Source organism: Simochromis diagramma, unplaced genomic scaffold, assembly GCF_900408965.1.
Source record: "Simochromis diagramma unplaced genomic scaffold, fSimDia1.1 OVJJ01000501.1, whole genome shotgun sequence".
Classification (NCBI taxonomy): Eukaryota; Metazoa; Chordata; class Actinopteri; order Cichliformes; family Cichlidae; genus Simochromis; species Simochromis diagramma.
Window position 1 is genome coordinate 1,840,602 of NW_024387320.1, and position 26,461 is coordinate 1,867,062.

Genomic DNA, 26,461 nt, shown 5'->3' on the forward strand with positions numbered 1-26,461 from the left:
AGCAGACTGCAGCGGACTGTACGGGCAGCAGAAAGGATCATCAGCGCCCCCCTGCCCTCCATCCAGGATCTGTACCTCTCAAGAACCAGGAAACGGGCAGGGAAAATCATCGCAGACCCCTCACACCCTGCACACAGACTTTTTGATCTGCTGCCCTCTGGCAGACGGTACAGAAGCCTGCAGACCAGGACCACCCGACACAGGAACAGTTTCTTTCCCCTCGCCATCTCCTTTCTTAACAGTTGACCTGTCACACTGCTCCCACTGCCAGACTGCAACTGCACCTTATGTACATTTTGTAGTATTCATTCCACCTCACTCATTTCTGTATTTTATGTATATAAGTTTAGATTCGTTATTTATAGTTGGTTTACATAGCTTTGTGTATGTATGTGTAATGTGTATATATAGACACTTGTGTGTGTGTGTGTGTGTGTGTGTGTGTGTGTGTGTGTGTGTGTGTGTGTGTGTGTGTGTGCGTGTGTGTGTGTGTGTGTGTGTGTGTGAGATTTACATTGCTGTGCTTGAGAGCCACCATCTACCGGAACCAAATTCCCTGTATGTGTCTGCACATATACTTGGCCAATAAACACGATTCTGATTCTGATTCTGATTCTGATTATCAAACAAGACACTGCGAACTAGAAATACAGATAAACTCAAGACTAAACTAAGACTAAGAGTCTAAACTCAAGCTCTGACGACTATGAGAGGAGATGGCAGTATGTTTAACCAGCTGCTTTTCCACCAGTCCACTGTAATTTTTCATTACATTTTAATTCACACTGTTGATATTGACAGTCAACCATGTTCTTCAAGCTTTTTATTTGAGCTGATTTATACTATTAATGTGTTTTAATATACTTAAAACTAATCAAGCTGTAGGCCTGTTTTTTTCTTTGGGGGAGGTTCAGTATACAAGGTATATACCTTCAGGCGACTGTTGTTGTGCTTTTGCACTCCATAAACAAAATTGAATTGAACTGAATTGAATCATATGAAAGAAACTCAATCTTAAAACATGCATGTGTCATGGTGGGTCTTCAACCAAGTTTTGAATATATTATGGTCTTGTGATTCATTCCTTTAAATTTAAGAGATTTTCATTTTCTAGTTCTTATTTTCTGTATTAGTTAGTCTTGACTTTTGTTTTCTTTAATGCAACTGCCTTTATTTTTTCTACTTCCTGGCTGTTAAGTTATATGAGTTTCCTTTTGTGTCTAGTTTCCCTGTTTTGTAACCCTTTGTTTCTGCGGTCATGTTCCTGTGTTTGTCTCACATCCCCGTGCATTTACGTTAATCTGTCTGTGGTCCAGACCCTGTTGCAGGTTCACGTGTCACGTATGGTGTCCTGTTCAGGCAGGGAGATCTGTTCTTCATCTGTTTATTTACCATCTGACTTTAAAATGACATGTTGGTGGAGCCTTCAGTCCAAATAATGTTCATCTTTGCTGTCAGAGAGATTCCTGAGGGATCATACGGAGCATTTGTTTAGACCTGTATTTAATTTCAACTGAAAATGCAAATACTTTCAGTGTCTGCAGATTTAACAAAGAACATTTAAACTTCTATAACACTTAACACACACATTAATAAAATGTTTTTTTTTCTTGTAGCTCAGCTCTTTCAAGTAAGATAGATGTAATAAAATGCCTTGTACACCACTAAAACTATAATTGTGTCTCCAGTAACTGCATAACAGTAGTTAACATTAAAATATATAATTAATCCCAACATTTTTTTCAGAGACCTATTTAACTGTGGGAGAAACAAAAGTGAGCTATGAAGTATATGAACAAATTAACTGTTACTGACCTCTTGATCTCTCTGTAGGTCTTCTTACTCTGGTCCGTGATCTTCGTTTCTCACACTCCCAGATGTTTTGTGTCATGCTGCTTGCCACCATGTTGGTTTAAAGACCTCCTACCGTACAAAATAGCGACACAGTATTCAGTTAGGCTGCAAATCAACTTTTAAAATGTTGCCTCTGTACACCAGAACAGGAGATTTGAAATAAAATGATAAAGGTACAATTTAATTGCAGATTCAGTTGCAACTGAAGGAATTGAGCAAAAACTTCTGTATTACCTGCAGCTGAGATTCAACTTGACAAATAAATATAATCATAAACTAAGTCGGAATACTTTGTTGAATCCTTTGCAGGCAGTGAGTGAAGACTTTGAACTCTTGGACATCATCAAATTCATTTCTATCTTTTTACTGCATTTGTCTTCAGTGACAGTATATTTGTTCATGGCTTCACTTTTATAAAGAGGGAAAAGGCCATGTAGGATGTGGTTCAATTGGGGTAGACTAGCACAATTGCATACTTATTGGACCAAAGACCGCTTCTTCAGGACCACTGAGGGTACCACACATGACAGTTTCCCCACTAAGAATAGCAACTACAGCCTCTGAGCTAACTACAGTTTGTTAACCTAGACAATGAGGAGAATGTGCTGGACAGGTGGAGAGAACGTTTAATATTTCTATTGCACCAAGCTAACTAATGCACTTTGCTTTTTGTAACAATTTAACAAAAATGTGATTTGGCCCCTCGTAATACTGGAAAAAACAAACAAACATCTGGATATCTATACTGATATGGACTGGGTAATGTGTAAGGAACAAATGGATGCCACATTGTTCGATGGAAATGAAAATGATCTACCTACAGAGGGATAAATTCAAAGACACCCTGAAAATCAAAGTGAAAAAAAAAAAAGACACAGCAGTTTTTTGGGTTTAGGAGAGTGATTAGTACCAATTCTTTCATCTGCCTGCATATTCTCGCCTAATAAGGTCAGGCATTATTGTATAAGAGGAGGAAACCAGGATCAAATGAACCAGCGTAGGGCCTGACAATGTGTTCAAGGATTTCACCCTGATTCCTAATGGCAGCCTGTAGAGGTCTCTGCGTCACTCCATGGATTTGTCTCCCCACATCATCACTGACCTACCATCAAACTGTTCATGCTAAATGATGCTACAGGCAACATAATGTTCTCCATGGCTCCTCTCTACCCTTTCATGTCTGTGACATATGCTCAGAGTGAACCTTTTCTCATCTATGAAAAGCACAGAGCACCAGTGGTGGACCTGCCAAATCTGGTATTGTATGGCAATAGCCAATAAGGCTTTCATGGTACCGGGCGGTGAAACTACATGAAAGGGCTTACTAAGGATGCCAGGCTTAGTTTAGATTAAACTTTACACTTAAGACATTAGGTGCATAAGCTTTAAAATCAGAAGTATTCTGTATTATTCTAGATATTAGATACATGCAAGTTAATATATGAAGTACCTTTGAAAACATCCATGTTTATAAAAGTACCATGCTGCAGCACCAACAACATTCAGGAAAAGCAAAACACCAAATAAGGCCCAAGCAGCAGAGCATGCTCCTACAGGGACACAGTAATGAAGAACATGAGAATGAGATGATTGTTCTTTCCCACTTTCATGACATTTAGTTTGTTATTTCACATTTCATTAAAAAACAGACTGAGACAATAAAGAAACATTATCTACCCAACACAAATCAAGCACGTGGCTCACAAAGAATGAGATTTCCACACTGGATCAGTGGGTGGCTGTGTTTATAATGGGGGTTTACAATGACTTTTGGCTTTTGGCCAACAGGACGCTGGCAGAAACGGTGATACTGTTGGCCAAACACAGGTCACTTGAGACAAACAAAAAAGAACCAATGAAATGAATGTTTCAGCTGAAACTGTTATTCAAGCTACTTTACCTGCTCCATGTAAAATTTGCACTTGGATTGGCTTCTGTCACACACTCAAATGAGTCCTCAGATTTTGCTCTGATGTTCACTTCTGTGGGAGAGACTGCAAGAGCAGAAAGACAAATAACATGAAAATAATGTTTCGCCTCTGTCTCCTACATCTTCGATCCGAACTCGACAAACTTTTGGGACTGAGGCTGATGCTGTATGGGACAGGCCATGATTCAGTCTTTAGCAATAATTGTGAAACAATGCTCTTTTTTAAATCAGTCTAGATGTTTTTGTCTTTCAGAAAGTATTTTCCCATCTATTGTGACAACATGCTACTGTGTGACAAACAGGAGGCAAAGTCATGAGATTTGGGATGTTTCACTCCCATTCATTTAAAAAAACAAAACAAAAGAAGAACAAACTCCAAAACAAACTTTCTGGAGTTGATTAGTTTTAGTCATTTGAGGATTTTGTGAAACATCAAAGTAAAACTGCCTTTGTTTACATCATTTAATGATGTAAGGAGTCGAACCAAAGTTTGGTACATAGGATGTTTTGTCTTTACAACACATAAGGCTTTTAGCAATGTAAGAATTGGGAAAAAGATCATATCTATCAGTCCCTCAGTAGAGCTGTAGGTATTTTGTCTTTTGTAAATAAACTGTTCAATCGTTTCACTAACAGAGTCCTGCGACTGAGTCTGTTCATACATTGCGACAGATGTGTCCACTGGCTAATCCACTAGCAAACTTTGCAGAGATTTCCAAGAAAAAATATAACAAATACATCAACCATGGATAAAAGATAAATAATAAACTACATCCGCAGCTGATACTCACAGTAGACCTGTATGGTGAAGGGCAGGGTTTCTTCTTTAGACAGGGAGTCACCACTGATGACACACTGGACCTGGTGACCGTTAATCTCTCTCGTAGGAACGCCAAACAGAGAGCTGACTGTGGTAGTTGTACCGTTGTCATACTGTGTGGAATTTGTTGTCATCCTAACTTTGTCTCCCAAAGCACCAGTGAGCCACCTCACCTCTGCAGGAGGCCTCGAGTCAGCAGCCGTGCAGGTAGCAAATAAAACCTCTTCTGTGCCCAAAGTGGGAAGACTGTCCTTGATGTTTGTGAAAGGAGGCACTAGGAGAGTTAGAGCACACAAATAAATCAGCATGCAAGCAGAATGGTGAAAGTAACTCTGTCTCTGTCTCACACACAAACACAAGAGTATTTTAAAATAAAGGAAAAAAAAGTTTACTATTAGGGGAATCTCAGTCTTCTGATTTCCACTTGGCGACAAGGTGAAGATGCACGTGTAGCTGCCTTCATCCTTCAGTGCAACACTGGATAACTGGAGAGTTCGATTTTTGTTGTTAAAATTCCCGATATATTTAAATCGATCATCCTGTCCATTGACAAACCGTGGTCCTTCCCTTGGTTGGACAGTGATAAAATTGTCATTATGAGGTTTTTCTCTGGTTGTCCTCTGCCAGGTAATCTGCGTCAAATCATCATCAGTGTGGATGATTTGGCACGGTAAGATAGCAGTGCCTCCTTGAACCACTGTCACACTTCCACCAATCACCTGGAGACCTGTAAAGAGCATGAAACACTATTAAAGCTCAGACCTCAGCGTAAAAATAGAAACAAGAAAGAAGCAGATTTGCATAAGGTAAAACACCAGTTTCACAATTACAGCTACAAATACAGCTACAAGGAAAAAAAAGCCCTTTAGAAAAAAGAGAAAAGAAGAGGAGAAATGAGCAAAAGATACAGGTAAGCAGATGTGTCACTGGATAATGGCAGGTATCCTGAAACAATCAGAATCAGGATACTTTATTAATCCCTAAAGAAATTATGTGGGTTACAGTTGTTCCAAGAAGAAATTGTAAAAATAGTAACAGTAGCAGACTAAGCTCCAAACAATACATCATGTTACAGATTTTACACATTTAAGAAATAGCAGTAATATATACAGATCACTCAATTATAAATATCAAGGATTAACAGAGGGGATTATAAATATAAATATAAACAAAATTGACAAGAATATTACAGAGTAGAAAAGAGTGTGTGTAAAAAGGGTGTAACTGCAGTGTTTATAGTGTATTAGATGGAGGAGTCGCTCAGGGAGATGGCCACAGGTAATATCATGGAGTGGGTGGGAGGTATTATCCATGATTGTCCTTATCTTGGACAACATCTGCCTCTCAGACACCCCCCTAATGGAGTCCAGCTCCATCCCCAACACATTACTGGCCTTGTGGATCAGTTTATTTAGTCTGTTGGCATCTGTGACCCCCAACCTGCTGCCCCAGCATGCAGCATAGAGGACAGCACAGACCACAACAGAGGTACAACAAGATAACATTTATTAGTAGGGATAGTGAAAACTTCTGTTTATGTTTGTAAGCCACTTGGCTATGATTGTAAACAGTAGACACTGATGTAGCTTACTGAATCTTTTGGACTGTGTTCAGCACAGTATTACGTAATGATTGTCAAGTGCTGTGTGGCAGGCAGGTAGGCAGGAAAAAGGACCCAAAATGCAGGACTCTCAAAACGGGAGTGGAACTCAAAACGCAGCTTTATTGCTGGCAAAACTTTCTCGTAAAATAAAACTCACAAAAGCAAAGCAAAGCAAAAACAAAACAAGACTCGGAACAGAGGTGCTGGAACACTGGACATAGCAAACACACAGCATGTTGAGGGTACGACGCGACAGAGAGCAAAGGCAAACACAGGGCTTACAGGGGAGTAACCAGGGAATGGGAAACAGCGCCAGAGGGAGTGTTCGCCCAGGGCGCCAAACAGGCTAGAACCGCCACTGGGGGCAGCACGAATACGAGCAACTTTTTTTTCGCCGATGCCTGTGATGCCGTCCCCCACCACAATGCCACTCCCTGGGCAACTGCCCATGTCGCCAAAAACCGCTAATGTCCCCAGAGCAGGAGAGCTGAAGCCATTCCTGTTAAACTGTCACAAACACAGGTGCTGTCCAAAAAGGTGAATTGAAACATTTCATGATTTGAGAGACATCTTATTGCGACACCTGTTTGTTTTGTAAATAGTTGTACAAAAAAACAAACAAACACCCGAGGCATTACCTTTTTGTGTAAATAGCTGAATATAACTTTGTTATTTGGAAAATATGGACATATATTTTTGAAATTTACAAATTATATTTCAGGTTCTGAAAACGATTCTTTAAACATGTTTGTGGTTTTTATACAAAAAATCTGACTTTTTTCCACTCTGATTTTATCGGATTTTTCTGTTTGTAGTTCTAGTGTATAAATACAATATGTAAAAAAAAAAAAACCTTTAAAACATGACACATGAAGTTGCTGTAAAAATGATACCAAACAATTCAAGGTAAATCGTTTTTAAAGGTGAAATATAAAGGTAAAATCGAAAGTTGTCAAAAACGGCCAATTAACGGGCTAATAAGGTGATTTTTGTGTTTTTTGCCTTTGTGTCCACTAGAGGGCAGTGTTGATGAGATCCAGTCCACTGTAGCTTTGATTCTGTCTATTGATTTTTGTATTATCTGCTTCTATCCTATGGTTAACATTCTATTTTATTGTGTTATTGACTATAATACTTAATGCTAAAAATGATGATGAGAATGATGAGATGTTTATATTATTTCCTACTTGTACTAATTTCATCATCACCATCCGCCCGTCTGTTTGTGACACTTATAAAGTACTAAACACAGTTTGTTTGTTGTTTTTAAATTGGAGCTGGGATGAAACAGAAGAAGGATGTAAGTATGATTAACTGGTCATGCGATCATTTAAAATTGGTTCTTTGCTAAGCTATCTATTACTTGTAGACACAACACTGGCTCATCTCCTGAGTTTGCTGCCTTTTGTTTAATGCATGAATGATTTATATTTCAGTGTTAAGTAGCTTAGTGTTCTGGGCCAGCCGTGAGAACAGTGAGGTACTGTGGTGTGCTTTGACTGAGTTTTACATGAGACCTGTGAGTAATGCTTATGCCTCTCCTTTTGTTTGGTTGATATAGTGGCAGAGCAGTCTCAGCGGGCTTTGTCTTTTCCTGGTCCTACTATTGTCTTCCGTCCATCCACTATCCCCTTATTCAGGGGTGAACAGTTAAAAGAGGACAACCAAACCATTTTCAAAACACATTTATGTGAGAGGTGCCCCACAAAATGTACAACAAATATAAATCAGAGAGTAGAAGCACTAAATAGATTAAAACACATATACAAAGGAAATAATGCTCGTACATTACTTAAGAAGAATAAAACTAGGGCACACATTTAGTTTTTTTCGCATGTTGCAGACAACAGTGAAATAGATTACATAAAAATCAGTAATGTTACACAAAATAATAAAAACAATTCAAAAACAAACTTCCATTTTAAAATTTTCATTAAAGAACATATTAAAAGTAATGTACATGTAGACTGATCCATTTAATATGCAGAGCAAACACCATGCTTTAATGATTTAATGTTTTACAAAAAGCTGCCACATTTGAAACTCCAGTGTGAGATATATGATATAAAATTAATTGTGATAGAAACTTTACACACACGAGCCCAACTGTGTAATGCTTTAGGAAAGTGGTTCTCGAACATCTTCTGCCATGCCCTAACTCTTAAAGTTTCATCCTTGTGCAGTTTCTGTCATCAGTCATTAACAACCAGTAATGTGCAAGATGATATAATGTTAAAGGTCAGCATTTACACATAATCAGACTTCTGTTTTGCTGACATTTACATTTAATCAACCAACAAACAAACATACAAAAACATCAGTTTACTTTTATTTCACCTCAGTCCCAAACCCCCTCAACCACCCTGGTGATCCATGGTTTTACAGCATGACTTCCAGCAGGGTATGCCCAACAGATTTTGAACCACTGTTTTAAAGTGCACATGAAACACTACATGCATAGAGTCTAATTTACATCGTGGAGCCCTGCTCTCAAAAACTGACATAGAATTAACACTGCCCGTCAGTCTGGATTGAAGAAATAAGTGCTTACAGTTAAAGTTTTTGATTAGCGCCAACTTGTGCCAGTACAGAATATCACATCAGTTGAGTTGGTTGGTTGGTTGGTTGTGACAAATAGACTTCCATTAGCTTATGTTAGCTAACTAGTGACAGAACCCGGTTACATAATATACATGGTCAGAGGGCCCGGTGGCGCCAGTGTCCGGCAGCCTCCCCTCTGTCAGTGCGCACCAGGGTGGCTGTGGCTACAATGTAGCTTGCCATCACCAGTGTGTGAATGTGTGTGTGAATGGGTAGATGACAGGTTGTGTAAAGCGCTTTGGGGTCCTTAGGGACTAGTAAAAGCGCTATACAAATACAGGCCATTTACCATTTACATAATGATCTGTACTAGGACATGATGTTGCTATACATATTCTTAAACTTCAAGCACTTATTTTCCTAAATCAAGCTTCACAGACAGTGCTAAATCTACAGTTGTATGAAAAAGTGTTTGTCTGCTTTCTGATTTCTTATTTTTTGTATGTTTGTCACAATTAAATATCTAAGATCATCAAACAAGTTTTAATATTAGACAAAAATAACACAAGGAAACACAAAGACTTGATTACAGATGTTCCTGCTAAGGGTGGCCCAACCAGTTATTGGTTTAAGTTAATAGCTTAGCTTAATAACAAACACTTTATTTTAGCAACTGCTTTTTGTGTTTATTTGTGTCATCTTTGTCCACTGTTTAAATTTGTTTCATGATCTGAAACCTTTCAATGTGACAAAAAAAGAAAAGAAATCAGGAAGGAGGCTCCATAGTTTAAATTGCAGCTCAGTGGCAGAGGTGCTCCCAACCAACCTCTTTTCTGAGTCTGGTGTGAATGTTTGTGCTTTCTGAGTGCTGTATTAAACTGTCTGCATGGGCTTCTGTGGTTTACTGGTAATACATCTGTTGTTACATATGAATGGTTGATATGTCAGAACTTGTGTCCTTGCATTAGATTGTAAACTTAAAACGTAACATTAACATTGTTACCCTTAATGAAGGGACATACTAATATCCAGGTGGGGGAAAATAAACAAATGAATTTACAGTAACTACATTAATACAGCTTCTGATGAAAGCAGTTCACACTCTTGGTAGAAACACAAGCACAGCTCTCAAGTGCCATCAAAACAAAGGAACAGGCAGTTAAAGCCACATCCAAACTGCTGTCGCAGAGTGGGAGTCAATTAACAATGTTTTGCTTTTAAAATACTGTAATTACTGCAAATATAAGGTATAGTAACAGCAAGACAGAAACGTTCATATATATGAATTTAAAAAAATGGATTCAGGAATATAAAAGCACCTCGACCTGTTCATCTACCAGCTGACCCTGGAACACGCTGGTGGAGCCTTCAGTCCAGATGTGGTCCATTACATGCGCCCACAGCTGTCAGAGGATGCTGAGGCAGATGATTCAGAATATATAAGAAGTATTCAGCTTCTAATAATGTTGCAAACATCTATTCAACTTGATACAAGTTACAATGTTTCAACATTAGCTTAATTGTTGGCTGATTTATTGTGTTAAAAATGATTCAGAATGAATAACTACAAGTTCCAACAGACAAGACGAGAAACAACATTGTTGTAAACACACTGAAACAAATTTGCTGTTACTGACTTCTCCTTGCTGTTCTTGCTCTGCTCTCCCATCTGCTGCTTCATTTGCTGAGAAATCCTGCCAACAAAACCTAAAATGATTTTTAAAGATGTTGGGCCTGAATGTTATTGTACAGCAACACAACTGCAGACTATTAGTTTTAACCTCCTAAGACCTGAACTCTTTCATGGCATGCATTTTGTATTTCTCTTTACTATTTGTTCTGATTGGGACCTGATGAATGTAAAAACAAAGAATTACCAGAATGTTTTTGACATGATTTTTCTTTCTGAGAAACAAATGAGATCCACATGTGAATTTGTTTTAAGTTTTGATAGAACAGTGAACATACTCGTAAGTTGATATCAGGCCCTTTATTTAATTTAAGAATTTAAGTAAAATGTACGTTTTTTTGGTCTAGACAACCCAAAATGTGATGTCCACATATGTGGAAGCCACGTCCTAGGAGGTTAATTCAAGGCTTGCACATAAAATACTGTATTATCTGCAGCTGAAATCTAAAAACAATGTAACAAATAAACAATCATGAAACAGACTGTGCTGTCTGAATACTTTGTTGAATCCTTTGCAGGCAACAAGTGAAAGTCTGAACTCTCATACAGGGAGTGCAGAATTATTAGGCAAGTTGTATTTTTGATACATTTTTTATTAGGCAACATTTCTGACATTCAAAAACAAAACAAAAACAAATCAGCGACCAATATAGCCACCTTTCTTTGCAAGGACACTCAAAAGCCTGCCATCCATGGATTCTGTCAGTGTTTTGATCTGTTCACCATCAACATTGCGTGCAGCAGCAACCACAGCCTCCCAGACACTGTTCAGAGAGGTGTACTGTTTTCCCTCCTTGTAAATCTCACATTTGATGATGGACCACAGGTTCTCAATGGGGTTCAGATCAGGTGAACAAGGTGGCCATGTCATTAGTTTTTCTTCTTTTATACCCTTTCTTGCCAGCCACGCTGTGGAGTACTTGGACGCGTGTGATGGAGCATTGTCCTGCATGAAAATCATGTTTTTCTTGAAGGATGCAGACTTCTTGCTGTACCACTGCTTGAAGAAGGTGTCTTCCAGAAACTGGCAGTAGGACTGGGAGTTGAGCTTGACTTCATCCTCAACCCGAAAAGGCCCCACAAGCTCATCTTTGATGATACCAGCCCAAACCAGTACTCCACCTCCACCTTGCTGGCGTCTGAGTCGGACTGGAGCTCTCTGCCCTTTACCAATCCAGCCACGGGCCCATCCATCTGGCCCATCAAGACTCACTCTCATTTCATCAGTCCATAAAACCTTAGAAAAACCAGTCTTGAGATATTTCTTGGCCCAGTCTTGACGTTTCAGCTTGTGTGTCTTGTTCAGTGGTGGTCGTCTTTCAGCCTTTCTTAGCCTTGGCCATGTCTCTGAGTATTGCACACCTTGTGCTTTTGGGCACTCCAGTGATGTTGCAGCTCTGAAATATGGCCAAACTGGTGGCAAGTGGCATCTTGGCAGCTGCACGCTTGACTTTTCTCAGTTCATGGGCAGTTATTTTGCGCCTTGGTTTTTCCATACGCTTCTTGCGACCCTGTTGACTATTTTGAATGAAACGCTTGATTGTTCGATGATCACGCTTCAGAAGCTTTGCAATTTTGAGACTGCTGCATCCCTCTGCAAGATATCTCACTATTTTTGACTTTTCTGAGCCTGTCAAGTCCTTCTTTTGACCCATTTTGCCAAAGGAAAGGACGTTGCCTAATAATTATGCACACCTGATATAGGGTGTTGATGTCATTAGACCACACCCCTTCTCATTACAGAGATGCACATCACCTAATATGCTTAATTGGTAGTAGGCTTTCAAGCCTATACAGCTTGGAGTAAGACAACATGCATGAAGAGGATGATGTGGACAAAATACTCATTTGCCTAATAATTCTGCACTCCCTGTATATCCTCAAATAATGAGTTTCCTTCTTTGTGATCTTTTACTGTAGTTGGCTTCATTTATTTTTTCTTTATGAAAGAGGATGTAGTACTTTTTTTTTTTTTTTAGCATTTTCCATTAATTTTCTTCCCATAATTTTAATACTTGTTGTTTTTTCCATCTGCTTCATTAATAGAAAGAAAGCTGTTACATAACTAGTCTGTCTTTTTTTAATAAATTTCTTTTCTATATAAAGCCAACTAATACACTTTGCTATTCAAAGAATGTACCACTCCCAATGTTCCTGAGCTCTCTTTGACTCATTTCTTTTGATACAGCTTGTTTGACTTACACTGGGAGCTCCTTTGATCACATGTTGGGAGCTTCTAGTTGCAAATGTCACAGTTGCAATCTTCTCCATACCTTTTACTTATTTCATTTACAAAACTGCTTTTTGATGTTTTTGAGGGAATTAACGTTAACGGGAATTAAAGGCAAACCCTAAAACAACCAACTGACTGAATTAAACCTGAGAATCTGCACAACTGCAATATTTTTTTTTTGTTTTAACTTCCCAAAAATTCCCAGTATAAGCTGTTCATTATATGTGTATATACTTTTATATCTGACGTCCTACATATTATGCTACATATTAGGTGTATGCAGAGTTATTATTCTGAGCACCTTTGAAAATGTCCAGATTTATAAAAGCACCATGCTGCCGTCCCCACGACACTCAGGAAAAGCAAAACAAGAAATAAGGCCCAAGCAGCAGAGCATGCTCCTAAATAAACACAAGAAGGAAGAATAAAATAAGATTAGGGTGATCTACTGTTCTTTCTCACTAGAATAGAATGGAAACACATTAATCCCCTCAGAGATATTATGATTCTGGTAGCACAACACCAGTTTATAATAAACAAATAACCAAAATGGGTACAAATAACTGACTTCCTTAACATTTAGTTTTATATTTCACATTCGAAACTTCCTTGTACTGAAAAGTATTAGGATACAAAATCAAATAAGATGAACTTGGAAGAACCTTTCACAGGGTAGGAGAAGTAATGGATTTCAAACCTCTCATTTGGGCATTGCTTTAATATTCAGTCATTCATTTTAATATATGTCTAGATACTGAAGTTCTTTTTTTTATTCCTTTTTAAAGAAATCCACAGAAAAATAAAACAGAATAACTTCACAATCACAAAACATCCACAAAACCTTAAATTTAAAACTCAGAAACAAATCCAGACAGATTTAGACAAACTGCACAGCTAAATCCTCACCTGATGCCACATGCACATGGAGCCGACCGTGTTTACTTCCATAAGCGTTAGATGCTTCACACTGATAGAGGCCATTTAGATCGGAGTTTAGACTCAGCAGTTGTAGTTTTGCACCCTCCACTCTGACAGCAGACTGCAGCAAAGACTCTCCAGATCTGGAAAAACATGAAAGGGCAACAACATTAAATGCACAGAGAGGGTAAACAAAATATGAGTTGTGCCAGAAGCAGAATAAATTTGAATTATTATCTTTTGCTCACACCAGGATTTTTTGTTGTTTCATTTGAACCTAAATACAAGAGTAAACCACACTTTACATGTTAATTTCTGCTTTTGTGAAGACAATCTTAGTTTTAGTGAGGTTTCACACCACACTCCTTGTTTCTACAAGCAGAGTCCTGCTAACTCTGTGTTCACGTTCAGGGAATCAGTCTGCAACTTAAGAAAATAAAACATTGACAAATGTCTTCAATTATCTTAATGATTTGAGAGCATTGACCCAAGTATTCAATAATATGCAGCCAAACAGTATCAAGTTTTAATACCAGACAATAAAACAATTAAGTTTCACCACAGGGTCCATCAAGCTCGCAGTTACGTCACATGATTAACACCAGTGGAAAGAAGAAGAAGAGTTTGCTGTCTTAAGCAGTGGAAAAAATCAATTAATGTAGTTTTAGAGCTACTTACTGCAAAAAAGAAAACACTTAATATTTAAACACACAAACACTGCATTTACCAAGAACTTCTCACTTTTAATGGATCAGCAGTGAAATATAGACAAAGAAGCTTCAGTACAAATAAAACTGCTTTGCGTGTGAAAAGAATATTGTAATTTGCATGTTTCATTGTAATTTCACTGTCGATTTATGAATATATTTTGAAAGAATGGAGCTTAAATGCTGAAGATATTTAATGAAGTTTTACAGAATCAGTTATAATAACACATTTACACAGATTCTCTTGTTATAAATATGAGTTTCTTTTACTCTTTCTGTTTTATGCTGCTCTATTTGGTAGTTGTAAAATGTAAATATACTTTTGCACCCTTTACTCCAACTCATTTGATAATTCAAACAAACATTGCTTAATTTTAGGGATCAGTATTTCATATTGCTACGTCCTAACTTTTCATCCAGTGACATCACCTCTTGGTTCAAACAAGACCATTTTTTCATCATCTTGTCTGGTGAGCTGAAACAGCCCATGCAATCCTCCACAGTTCCCAACAACACTACTGCAAACCCAAACACTGTCCAGGTCTCCACCCAGCAGTCCATACTCAGAGAAGTTTGAAATTTTCTTATATTGCAGTGGACGCACTCTAATGTCACAATGTCCCTTGACTACTGTGCAAGGAAAAAGCCATACAAACATATCTGCTCTAATCTATCACTGGACTTGGCATTGGTTAAACCTTACACTTTTTCTCTAGATGAAACGTAAACATGAAATAATTTTAAAAAAGGGGATTTATAGCCATCATTTTTATTGTGCTTTTAAGCCAAAGAAGGCATGATTCATGACTGTACTGGATCAATTCACTGACCAACAGGATGCCAGTGGAAAATACACTGCTGATGGCCTTCAGCTTTTAGGCCCATCTTCTGTGGAACCAGCTGCCAGTTTGGATTCAGGAGACAGACACCCTCTCTGCTTTTAAGATTAGGCTTAAAACTTACCTTTTTGCTAAAGCATATAGTTAGGGCTGGCTAACGATGATTCAAATTTGGTTAAGCCACATACCTCAGATTGATAATGTTCTACCTAAATGTAAGAACTTTTTACCAATTTGTAAACAATAATTAAAAACAGCAAAAGGCAAATGTACATTTCTGGATAATATAATAGTACTGCAAAGACAATCAACAGGAACTCTTACATATTGTTTCACTCACAGTTGGTATATATATTAAATGAGGATATTTAAATCCATCCAACCTTCAACACATATATGGGCAGCATCTCTTCATTCCTATACATCCTATACATACACAAAGGAAATGCCTCAAACATTCCAACACCCAATCAGAGGACTAGTGAGATTTACTTGACTAATGTGCATATGTGTGCTAGGAGTCAAATGTCATTTGCAGAATCACCACTTTTACATACAAAAATTACATTATCAACCACATTCAATATGTATTAAATAAATAAGAAATAGGAATACCAAGTCGCTGTGTAATGAAACTCATAAGTTAATAAATAAAATGTGCAAGCACCTGCATAAACAGCATAACAAAGCCAAGCTAGCCAAGACCTCATAGGGATGTTAAAGCTTAGTGAATGATGAATCTAGACCAGCAGCCAGAGCCTGAACTTCAACAGGTAAAAACTGATGAGCAATCCATTTCTACCTGTTCAAGCTTCTACAGTCAAATTCCCATGGCAATTGCTTTGTGCCAATTTTCATCTTTTCCTTGCGTTGTCAGCTTTGTGTTTATCCCCAAATTGAACAAAGAAAGATCATTATATGTCCTCATTAGGATAGAGATTTGTGTTGGTGTGTGCGATGTAGTCTATAGGTTTACATTATTACATTTTCATAGAGAGGCAATGAGTTTCAGGTCATTTTATGGAAAAATATTTATTCCCAAGTGGACCATTACAGCTTTTGCTATAACGACCCAGTTGATAGTCATATTTTAATAGATTTTTTATTAGGATGTTTCTATTTTTGGTTATTACAATCTCAACGGACAGAAAAAGGATATAGTCAGAAAAAATGCAAAAGCAATGTAACCAGTTTTGTTGCAAATTACTTTCTCCTGGGAGTAAGGAGCTTACAGGATTACTTTTTTGAAAAGTGTTCTCTGCAAAATATGTAATACATTTTTTTTTAGTAACGACTCCAACACTGATCACAACAAAGAGGAGAAATACCTCCAAAATGCACTTAAATTTGACCACACAGCATGCAATTTGATTTAATCTGCATAAATGTAGTGTCTTTGATATGCTGCTTAGAGCTGGTGGCGATTCTCAAAGCGGACCAAATGAGAATTGATAAGGAAGCTCATAATTCATCACTCGCTATAGGTTAATGTGATGTTAAAGTGGAAAACCAAAGTAATAAGTTCTGGTGGCACTAGCTGTCTTTGTTACAGAAACTCACAAGAATTCAAATTCACTGAGGAGGCAAGGAGGCCTCCAGACAGTCATATCCAAGATCAATTAATCTAATTTCATTAGTTTGACTAATACTCCAGGAGGAGTAGTGATTCTTGTGAACATGGAAAAGTGCACCTAAAGCAAAATATATGACCTTGAGCACAATTTCTGTAAATACCCATTAGGTTATAACTGTGCATATTTCACTAAAATATGAAGTGAAAATATGAAAAAAGTGCGTAAAATCCAAAATGGCAAATTGCTGCATTTTCTGTGACATCCTCCTGAGAACCACCCCGTTCATTCCTTCCTTCCACTTAAAGTGTTTACACTGAGTTCTCAACTGATATCATAGTTTGTAGCTTATTTTCCAAAGTTCACTGCCAACACCACTAAAACTACTTTTAATAACATCTAGTATAGTTAGTATAATTGTAGCTTAATATACTTCTCTCTCTCTCTCAGCATTTAAATGAATATTTCAAATGTAAAAACTGTTCAAATGACTTTACCTGCTCCAGATAAAGTTTGCACTTGGGTTGGCTTCTGTCAAACACTCAAATGAGTCCTCTGAAATCACTGTAATGTTCACTTCTGTGGGAGAGACTGCAAAAAATGAAGACACAGCTGTGTTAAACCTGAACTGATGAAATACTAATGATGTCAAAATAATGTTTCAAATTCTCAAATTGTAAATGCTTGGTACTGAGGGGGGAATGTCTGCAGAGAGAGCAACTAAAATGACAAAAAGTGACATACATTATTAAAAAATACTGAAGAATACATACAAAGAATACATATATAAGCCTACACTGCACACAAAGATTGTAGATAGTGTATTGTACTACTGCCATTCAGTGAAGAAACACTGGTGTCTGGACTCAACAGCAATTGTTTCATCCAAATTTCTTCCCCTATCAAAAAACATCATCGGAATGACTGACTGCTCTAATTTGCTGCACATCAGCTAAATCGCCTGTCATGTCAGACAAAACCATAAATCTTGGTTTTCATTCAGTTTCTAGGAGTAATCCTCTAACACACATTCAGAGTCGTCACTGGCTCACTTACAATCACCTTGGTCTGAAAACATCATATTAGGTTTCTTTTGGGGAATTCCACCAGAAACAGAACACCACAGTTATATAACATCACTAAAAAAGAGCACACAATGCTTCATTTTCAAAATAGCCTCAGTTAATTTTACTTTAAGAATACATGTATAAAACCACATTACCCACAAATATTCCAGTATTGGACTACTGCCAGTAAATTAAGAAACAGACTTGTGTCTGGACTCAAATGTCTACTGTGGTATGACTTTACTGAATTTGTTGGTTTCGGTTCACATGGTTACATCATTTAGTCTTTTGCAATAATGGTGTAACAATGTCCTTTATATCAGTCTAAAGGTTGTCATTAAGTCTTTCAGGTCTTTCGGGAATTCTCTCTGTCTACTGTGACAACCTAATATTGAGAGACCTAACACAGAGGCAGAGTCATGACAGCATCTCAAACAGGGGAAAAAAAAGACTTCTCCTGAACAAAGATGGAAACATGAGAACTTTTTGAGGATTTATGCCTGTTTTTGTATAAAACAGAGTTTGATCCTGGGTGTGTCTGTGTTCTTTTCTAATTATTTGATTAAACTATTAAAATTCTTAAATGACAAAAGAAGACAAATAATAAAATACATTAACAGCTGATACTCACAGTAGACCTGTATGGTGAAGGGCAGGGTTTCTTCTTTAGTCAGGGAGTCACCGCTGATGACACACTCGACCTGGTGACCATTAATCTCTCTTATAGGTACACCAAACAGAGAGCTGACTGTGGTAGTCGTACCGTTGTCATACTTGATGGAGTTTGTTGTCGTCCTCACGTTGTCTCCCAAAGCACCAGTGAGCCACCTCACCTCAGCAGGAGGCTTCGATCCAGCAGCCATGCAGGTACCAAATAAAACCTCTTCTGTGCCCAAAGTGGGAAAGTTGTCCTTGATGTGTGTGAAAGGAGGCACTAGGAGAGTTACAGAAAACTAATAATTCAATATGTAAGCGTGACAGTAAAAGTAAATCTGTCTACATCTCATATACAAACACATCTCTTAAATACATATTTTTGTTTTTTCTATACCAATCACTATAAGAGGTATCTCTGTCTTCTGATTTCCACTGGGAAACAATGTGAAGATGCACGTGTAGCTGCTTTCATCCTTCAGTGCAACACTGGATAACTGTAGAGTTGCATTTTTGTTGTTAAAATCCCCGATATATTTAAATCGATCATCATGTCTATTGACAAACCGTGGTCCTTCCCTTGGTTGGACAGTGATAAAATTGTCATTATGAGGTTTTTCTCTGGTTGTCCTCTGCCAAGTAATCTGCGTCAAATCATCATCAGTGTGGATGATTTGGCACGGTAAGATAGCAGTGCCTCCTTGAACCACTGTCACACTTCCACCAATCACATGGAGAGCTGTAAAGAGCATGAAACACTATTAAAGCTCAGACCTCAGCATAAAAATATAAACAAGAAAGAACCAGATTTGTGTAAGGTAAAACACTAGTTTCACAATTACATCTACAAACCCAAAAAGGATTAACTGTTCAAAACCTGAACCAGGACTATCAAAGCAGGTTGGCATCTGGTCTGGGTGAGCAATATTGAATTGGCACTTTACAGATGTAATCAGGGAACAGAACTGAATAGTCATATTTTTTCAGTTTTTTTCCAATTCAACTAAATTTTATTTAGAAATCACAACAACAGTGACCTCAAGGTACTTTATTATGTAATGTAGACCCTACAATAATAAACACAGAGAAAAACCCAAAAATCATATGAGCCCCTATGAGAAAGCAATTTGGTGACAGTGGGAAGGATAAACTCCCTTTTAACAGGAAGAAACCCTCAGCAGAACCAGGCTCAGGGAGGGGCGGCCATCTACTGCAACTGGTTGATTGAGGGAAGGAAGACAGGACAGAAGACATGCTGTGGAAGAGAGCCAGAGATTAATAACAAGTATGATTCAGTGCAGAGAGGTGTATTAACACATAGTGAGTGAGAAAGGTGAGTGAAGAAGAACTACTCAATGCATCATGGGAATCCCCCAGCAGCCTATGGTTATTGCAGCACAACTAAGGGAGGATTCACGGTTTATTTCTTATCTGTAAGACTTGGGAGAGGGAATGCTACACATGGGAAAGTTAACCTTCACAGCTTTCTCACCAAGTCCAGTCAGGAGGGTTTGTATATATGTGGTCACATGAATTAAAGTAGCAGAAGCCAAAATCTTTTAATGAGAGGAGGGTTTGCAGCTAAAACTACTAAAAGATTTTAGAAAGTTTTTCCTGAACTAATAAAAACAAGTTTCCACAAAATGACTACAGCCTGTCAACTGCCATTAAAGTAAAAATTTAACCCGAAAAAACGCACAAACATTACGCTTAGCTATTTGGTGTCCCTGCAGGTAACTAATTTTTCCCAAAGGGCTACATGAGAAACTGGAACTGCTGTGTCTGTACCTGAGCCGAACTCGATTCTTCCCAATATCAAACTGTCTCTCTCTTTACAAACTGGTACAAGTAGTTGTTTTAATGAGACAATGAAAACGTGAAATAGGCATGGCAAAAGCAATAGCATTGTAATCTCTATTTAATCAACATTCCCAAAAACAAATGTGATGCAAAATGTGCAGATTTCTGCAACATTTCGCTTTATTCAAAAAGTGTTATTCCTGTTTCGGTTGTACTTCACTTACTTCATGTTCAGTGTTTAAGTTCTTTTTGCTTGTTCAGTAAGAGAACTCTAGTCAGTTAGTCAGATTTGGACAGCATTAACTGTAACACCTGCCAGTTCATTTCATTTCAGCCTAAGCCCATCCAAGCATAAATAAAACAGCTTAGATAATGTCACTTCAGAAAAAAATATCGCCCATATGGTTTTCACTGCCCTATGCATAGCCAAGAAAACAGTCCTCATGAACTGGAAAAATAAAAATAATCTTAATTCTAACCAATATAGAAATTATCTATTAGATTACATTAGTCTTGATACAGCCTCTGCCACCACATCAGATCAATTGCTCTGGGCTCCTTTGATCAGCTCCATCACCTAGTGGGGGTGGGGGGTCATAGTTTGGTCCCGCCTTCACTGTTGTGATTGGTGTGGGGGTAGGGACAGGCTTAGGGCGTCGGGGGGTTCCCCGGAGGCATCTTCCTTGGGGGGCTCAACCCGGGGTAGCGGTCATGTCCGGTTAGGGGCTCTGTTGGCTCTCAGGTGACTGTTTCCTCGCGGCTCGATACACGGAATCCAAAGTACCATCAGGGTGTACACCTCACCCCTGGCGTCGTTGCCCACCTCTCAATGTTAAATACACGTAGACATTGAGGGCTAGCAGGAGGGACCATGCGCTTACCTGCTGCTCTCTGGCAGGTAGCTCCATGCCCTCCTGGGTTTTAAATGCACCTTAGAACACACATGCATCAACACTACAATGAGCGGGTGGAGGGAGGTTTGGAGTCTTCTCTCACCCCCATTCTCTGCGACCTGCTGGAGCGGGGGAGCTAGGAGGAGGAGTTGGCCGTCCGAATGCGGTCTGGAGTGTGGGGCCTCCCTGCTGCTGCGGAGTCGGGGCGGTCTGCCTCCCCCCACCGCAGGGAAAAGGGTAACACCACCTGGGTCTGGGTGCAGTTCCCCCCTCCAGGGGCAAGGGTACCTAGACCTGGTTTTGTAGAGTACGCTTGGGGAGTGTGATCGTGTGTACAGCGTCTCTTTATGTCTGTCTCCACGTTGGTTGAGTGTGGAGTAAGTGCATATGAGAGCATGAGGGTGGGAATGGATGTTTGTATCTGTGTGTGCCTGTATGTCTGTGTCTATATGTCAGGTTGGGTATCAGGCGCCACCTCTCTGGGGTCATCTTAGGCCCTCCAAGGTTTGGAGGCCTATCTCCCCCTACCACCACTTCCCCTGCCGGTGGCGGACTCCCTCAGGTGTCGGTGCATTGGTGGTTCTTTGTGTCTGGGGATGGGCGTCCAGGTACACACCGGCTCACTCCTTGGCGGCCGCTTATCGGGGCCTGGAGCCTGGGGCTCGCTCGGGCCACTTCGGAGGTGGGGTGCCCCCGGCCTCTCGGCCTGGGGCTCGGTCACTCAGGCACGGCTGGCTGCCGGCGGAGCTCACGGGCGCGTCACTGCAACTCCCCCTGGCTTCTGCTCCGCGGCTGCTGAGTGAGCCCTCATCTGGGACTCTCCTCAGCTCTTACTGGGACAGTGGCGCGGCTGCCCCTCTGTTGGTCTTCCTTGGTCTCTTGTGTTCTGGGGGCCTCTGGATGTCTGGAGTTTTGATCTCCTCCATACCTGCTTCATACCCTGGAGGACGGGGCTGTGGCCCCCCCACACCCTCTAGCAGATCATTACATGAAGGAACCTTTTAAAAAACAAAAAACAAACGCGTCCATGCTCACAGGTGTACACACGGGTGATCACACCCACAAACTACACCCTTTTTGGCTCCTACCTCAAAGCACACTGTGTTCTGTTGATCTTATGTGCTGCACAATAATGTTTAATATTTAGTATTTACTGTCATATTCCCATATATCATTGTGATGTTGTTTATTCTATTACTCTTGTTCTCTTCTGCTTGTTTTCTTTTTTCTTTCTCAGCAGGTGACCCAGGTGATTGATATATGCATTTTTTTTCTTCTTTTTTTTTTCTGCTCATTCTGTTGGTTTTTGTCTTTTGCCCTTCTCCCCCGTCCCTCTTCTCAGCTGTTTCTCTTTCCCCCCTTCTTTCCCCCAGTCAAGTCTGTCCCGTATTCAGTAAGTGAAAATAAAATGAACAATAAAAGGTGAATCAAATGGACCATTACGGCAAAGCTGGGATGGTCAATTTGGTAAAGTAAATCCGTTGGGCATTTTTCTTTGCCTTTAGACAACAATTCTGATGGCAAAAGAGCCAAACGGGACAGGCAAAAAAAAAAAAAAAAAAAAAAAGCATAAATAAAACAAACAAAATCTTTGTACGTACTGTTCGTTTCTCTGGTCAGCAGGAGCGCAGATATTATCGCCAAACAACAGATGATCTTGGGGAAATAGCGCGACATGACTTCTCGTAGTAGCATAAAGAAAACAACACGCAGCTTCTTTTCTTCGCTTTTCGCCCTTGTTATTCCCCGATAACTGCTCTGATGAAAAACAGCCCTCCAGGCTCCAGTACTGAGTCGTGTCTGGCATCCAGATGGCGAAGGATACTTCTACTTAAGTTTAGGACAAAAAAAGGTGAAAAAAGAAGAACAATATAATATGTACATCATAGGATTATCAGAACTTGTTGCGTTTGAAAAACTCTCCCGTCAGGTAGAAACAGGACCGTGCGGTGGGGGTGGGGGAGAAATGAGAGTAGGAGTTGCATGGAGTTTAGAAAAAGTAAGATCAGGATATTCGCTACTTAAACTGTTTTACAATTGCGCTTTGTGTGTGTGTGCGTGTGTGTTAAACAACTATAAAACGTTGTTTTGAAAGCAAAAAATTTCGGATTGCAAATATGTTGCCCGCTACACCCCAACATCACACTGCTCAATCATAAAAGTCAGAATGCTAATGAATCGGGTGGGTGGAAAAAAGACAGAACAAAGATTTTATTTCTTATTCCAACTGTGCTTATTCTACCATAAACAACAGCCCCTTCTCTATACCTCCTGTGCTCATTTTCTTTGCTGCTGCTCACTGATCATCACCTCTCTTCTTAACCTAGCTTCTAGGGTTAAGAAGAAAACTTATTATTTTCCAAATATTTATGCTATAGCTCATCAGCTTTATCAGAAAAAACCTTTTCCTTTGCCACCTTGTTCTTTGCTGGACACCTAACAGTACACCCAGTACTCCTATCTACTTTCTTTCTAATCTTTCTCACTATCTCACTTTGTCTTTAATTCAGAGGGAAAGTTGATCCCAAAAACAATGTTATACCATCATCAGACTAAACAGACTTACAAGCAGTTCCCAAGGCTGTTTCACCGATAATCTTGTAAAAGCAGCAGGCACGGAGCTCTCTCCCAACCGTTTAAAACAAAACAAACATCACAGACAGACAGTGCCCAATTTTGTTACAAATGGTTCAAGCAAAAGAGGAGAGAAAGACTGGCCTGGTGCATGCCTTAGATATGTGTAACAAGTGTCACCTGGCAGTTTGTTGCTTTCTGCCAGGTGATTGGCTGAAGAGCTGTGAAAAGGTAGTGGGTGTGTGGGGTGAAGTCAGCGCTCTTCTGTGGAAAAAACCAGAGGCAATTAATTCACTCAGGTGCGAGTGGGTATACTGTCGGTAAGAGACTTTTGCCATTTTTGTTTGGATCGTTTGCTATTGCATGTGCCTATTTTTAATGTGTCATTGGACTTTTTTAGTGTGACCACGAATTTTAATAGAAGAATTGATCAAGCCCTAGATCGACTGCGCGCAGGGAAACTGATCAATATTGTAGGTATATTGAGTGTTTGTTTTAGCTTCATGATTTTGAATGGTTTTATAAAATTGATATTTTATTGGGTAATATTTTAATTGATAATGTTGTTTGTTTTTCAGCTGTGCTGTTTCTGCTGTCCTTTTTTCGTTCTTTTGATTGATTTGTAATTTTGTTTTGGTTAGTCCGTCCAGCCGTAAAGGCGGTTATTGATTGAGAGTAAGTTGTGTAAGGGCGGACTAACCTCCTTTTTGTTTTTTGTTTTTTTTGTTTAATTGTTTGTGCCACTTCCCTTTTTCTCCCAGATCACAGGCCATACATAGCACTGATTCCCAGCTGCGCTGAGACCCGAATTGTTTGCAGTGTGTGCCACGATTGCAGTGTCGCTAAGCGGGGTGTGACGGGTTGCAGTGTTGTTATTTTCGCACAGTTTGTGTGGTAAGTCTCATGTGCAGCTGGGATATCAGCAGGATGTGTTGTAAGTCCTGTCTGGAAATGACTGGGAATTATTATGTCTAACTTATGTAATAAATAAACGATTAATTTATTTCTTTGCCCGGTTTACTCATCCCTTGTCCTCGGTTACATATGCTAGGGGTGCAGCTTAGTAGTCAAATGTAAAGGTTCCTAACTCAGAAGTACATGTGTAACAGCCATAGCAAAAGCCATCTGAAATCTCTAAGAAAGACCCTTCAATGCTAAATAGCAACTGTGGCAAATCATGTTTTTCATTTCATTCCGTGAGTTGCAGCCAAAAAAGTGTTAACAAAAGAGGGGTAAAAAAACAAGGAAAAAACAACACACATTTTATTTTCACTTTCAGTTTTTGTCATAATGCTCTTTTATATGACCTGGGCGATACAGTACTGTAAGAATGTACTGCTGTTAAGTAGTAGTCACAAGCTGTAGTCCATCTTTGTAAATTTGGAAAAGCAGACATGGTGACATTGTTAAGGAGTCAGCTGGAAGTGTAATTAGATCTTCTGCAAAGTCAAGGAAAAACTATTAGGAAAAGTAGGTAGTAGTATTGAGAGGTTCGTTGTTTTGTTTTGTTTTGTTTTTTTGTTAATATACAAACATAACTGATGAACCTCCCAGCTATGGCCATAGACAACATAAGTAAAAACTGAGAGGAGGGTGGCTGTCTCAACAGCCTTTGTATTGCACATGAAGAACTGGAATGAGTGAGTGGCCTGGATAAAGAGTGAGAAATGAAAGCACAAATAGAATTCCTTTTTTTTACCTTCTTGGATCACTGAAAACATGACTTTCTTCAAATGCAGAACACTTTTCCTTGGCTTTTATGGGCTCTGTAAAACAGAAGGCAGGTTTAGCACACAAGCCAGTGTACTGCTCCTGCATGTGCTCCAGTTTAACTGAGAATTCTGTGAACTGACCATTATGGGTTATACTTTTTTGGTCCACGTGTTTTTAACAGATTTGTTATTTTTTTTATAAACATTACTCAACACATGTGGGTGTTCCAGGAAATTTAGCAAGAGTAGAGTGAAAATTGTAGCTTAATTACCATAACTATTCATAATTGCAATACACAGAAGTCTTAGTTTTACTTACATTTTTAATTATTTGCTCACTTTTTTTATTCGTCTTTTTTTTTTTTTCTTAGAAAACACACTTCAGCAATTGAAACTCATGTCCAGAGACTAAAAACAGCAGTTACACGTGCCACGTTTTAAGGTCCACAACATCTTCTGCTCCTGTCTTCATACAGTTTCAACTTTAGTTTGCATTAACTTTAATTTGTTTGAAAAACAGTCAAAACCATCATAGTCTGGCATTTTTTGAGATTGACTGGGATTGAGAAGTGCTTTTATTTGTCGGTTGCAGTTGCCCACAACTGAGATGACAGACCGTGCCAACCGTACATACAATACACAAACATCACATTGGGGAGACAGGTCAGGCTAGGTAGAAAAAAGGAAAAATAATGAAATGTGTAACACGGAAGGGCAATCTAGGAGAAAAAAAGAAATTCTGCTAATACTGGTCCCCAAAAGGGAGTCAGTATGAGGAGAAAAAGAAAAACTCCATAGCACATAAAGAAAACACAGACATCACGACACCTTAACACAGTAAATCACAGACAAGCAACATGGGAAACTATTCCAGTGTGAACCGCTGCATCTGGGACGCTGCAATCTCACGGTTGCGCCTCCGTCTGGCCCACTGTTCACATCGGATGGGAGGAAAGCATGGGAGGCATTGGATTTGGGCGGGGGAGGGTGGCGGTGAGGGCGTATCAGTGTATGTGTGTGGGGATGTGTATCCTGTGTTCAGCCTGAGAGAGTGT

At 39.2% G+C, this 26,461-nt stretch overlaps 1 protein-coding gene and 2 long non-coding RNA genes across 10 annotated transcripts; 2 read left to right on the forward strand and 1 right to left on the reverse strand.

Annotated features, from left to right (window-relative positions):
• Positions 1-7,337: 7,337 nt before the first annotated feature.
• On the forward strand, positions 7,338-26,208 carry LOC120717516. Its single transcript, XR_005692220.1, has 2 exons — positions 7,338-7,376; positions 25,977-26,208. It is a non-coding gene; the product is annotated as an uncharacterized LOC120717516 (long non-coding RNA).
• On the reverse strand, positions 9,003-23,061 carry LOC120717502 (nectin-2-like). 7 transcript variants are annotated; one of them, XM_040005555.1, is made up of 8 exons: positions 22,722-23,056; positions 18,825-19,166; positions 18,405-18,707; positions 17,204-17,297; positions 13,578-13,732; positions 12,973-13,072; positions 10,386-10,442; positions 9,003-10,164 (listed from the first exon to the last, which is right to left on the reverse strand). In XM_040005555.1, exons 1-8 carry the CDS (start codon positions 22,813-22,815, stop codon positions 10,155-10,157), a joined length of 1,155 nt encoding a protein of 384 aa, XP_039861489.1. In that variant the 5' UTR covers positions 22,816-23,056; the 3' UTR covers positions 9,003-10,154. The 7 variants fall into 7 exon arrangements, with proteins under 7 accessions (XP_039861489.1, XP_039861488.1, XP_039861492.1 ...); XM_040005554.1 differs by having other exon boundaries at positions 10,386-10,455; positions 22,722-23,054; XM_040005558.1 differs by lacking the exon at positions 12,973-13,072 and having other exon boundaries at positions 22,722-23,058.
• Positions 23,853-24,702, forward strand: LOC120717514. 2 transcript variants are annotated; one of them, XR_005692218.1, is made up of 3 exons: positions 23,853-24,171; positions 24,273-24,369; positions 24,456-24,702. It is a non-coding gene; the product is annotated as an uncharacterized LOC120717514 (long non-coding RNA). The 2 variants fall into 2 exon arrangements; XR_005692217.1 differs by having other exon boundaries at positions 23,854-24,167.
• Positions 26,209-26,461: the final 253 nt, after the last annotated feature.

Bases quoted from the DNA above. Each gene is read 5' to 3' on its own strand.
- LOC120717502 (XM_040005552.1), bottom strand. From the start codon at position 22,815: ATGCTACTACGAGAAGTCATGTCGCGCTATTTCCCCAAGATCATCTGT. The intron at 17,298-18,404 runs GTGAGTATCAGC...CATTTTTTGCAG, and splicing joins CTTCACCATACAGGTCTACT to TCTCTCCCACAGAAGTGAAC. The intron at 13,733-17,203 runs GTAAAGTCATTT...ATGTTTTTCCAG, and splicing joins GCAAACTTTATCTGGAGCAG to ATCTGGAGAGTCTTTGCTGC.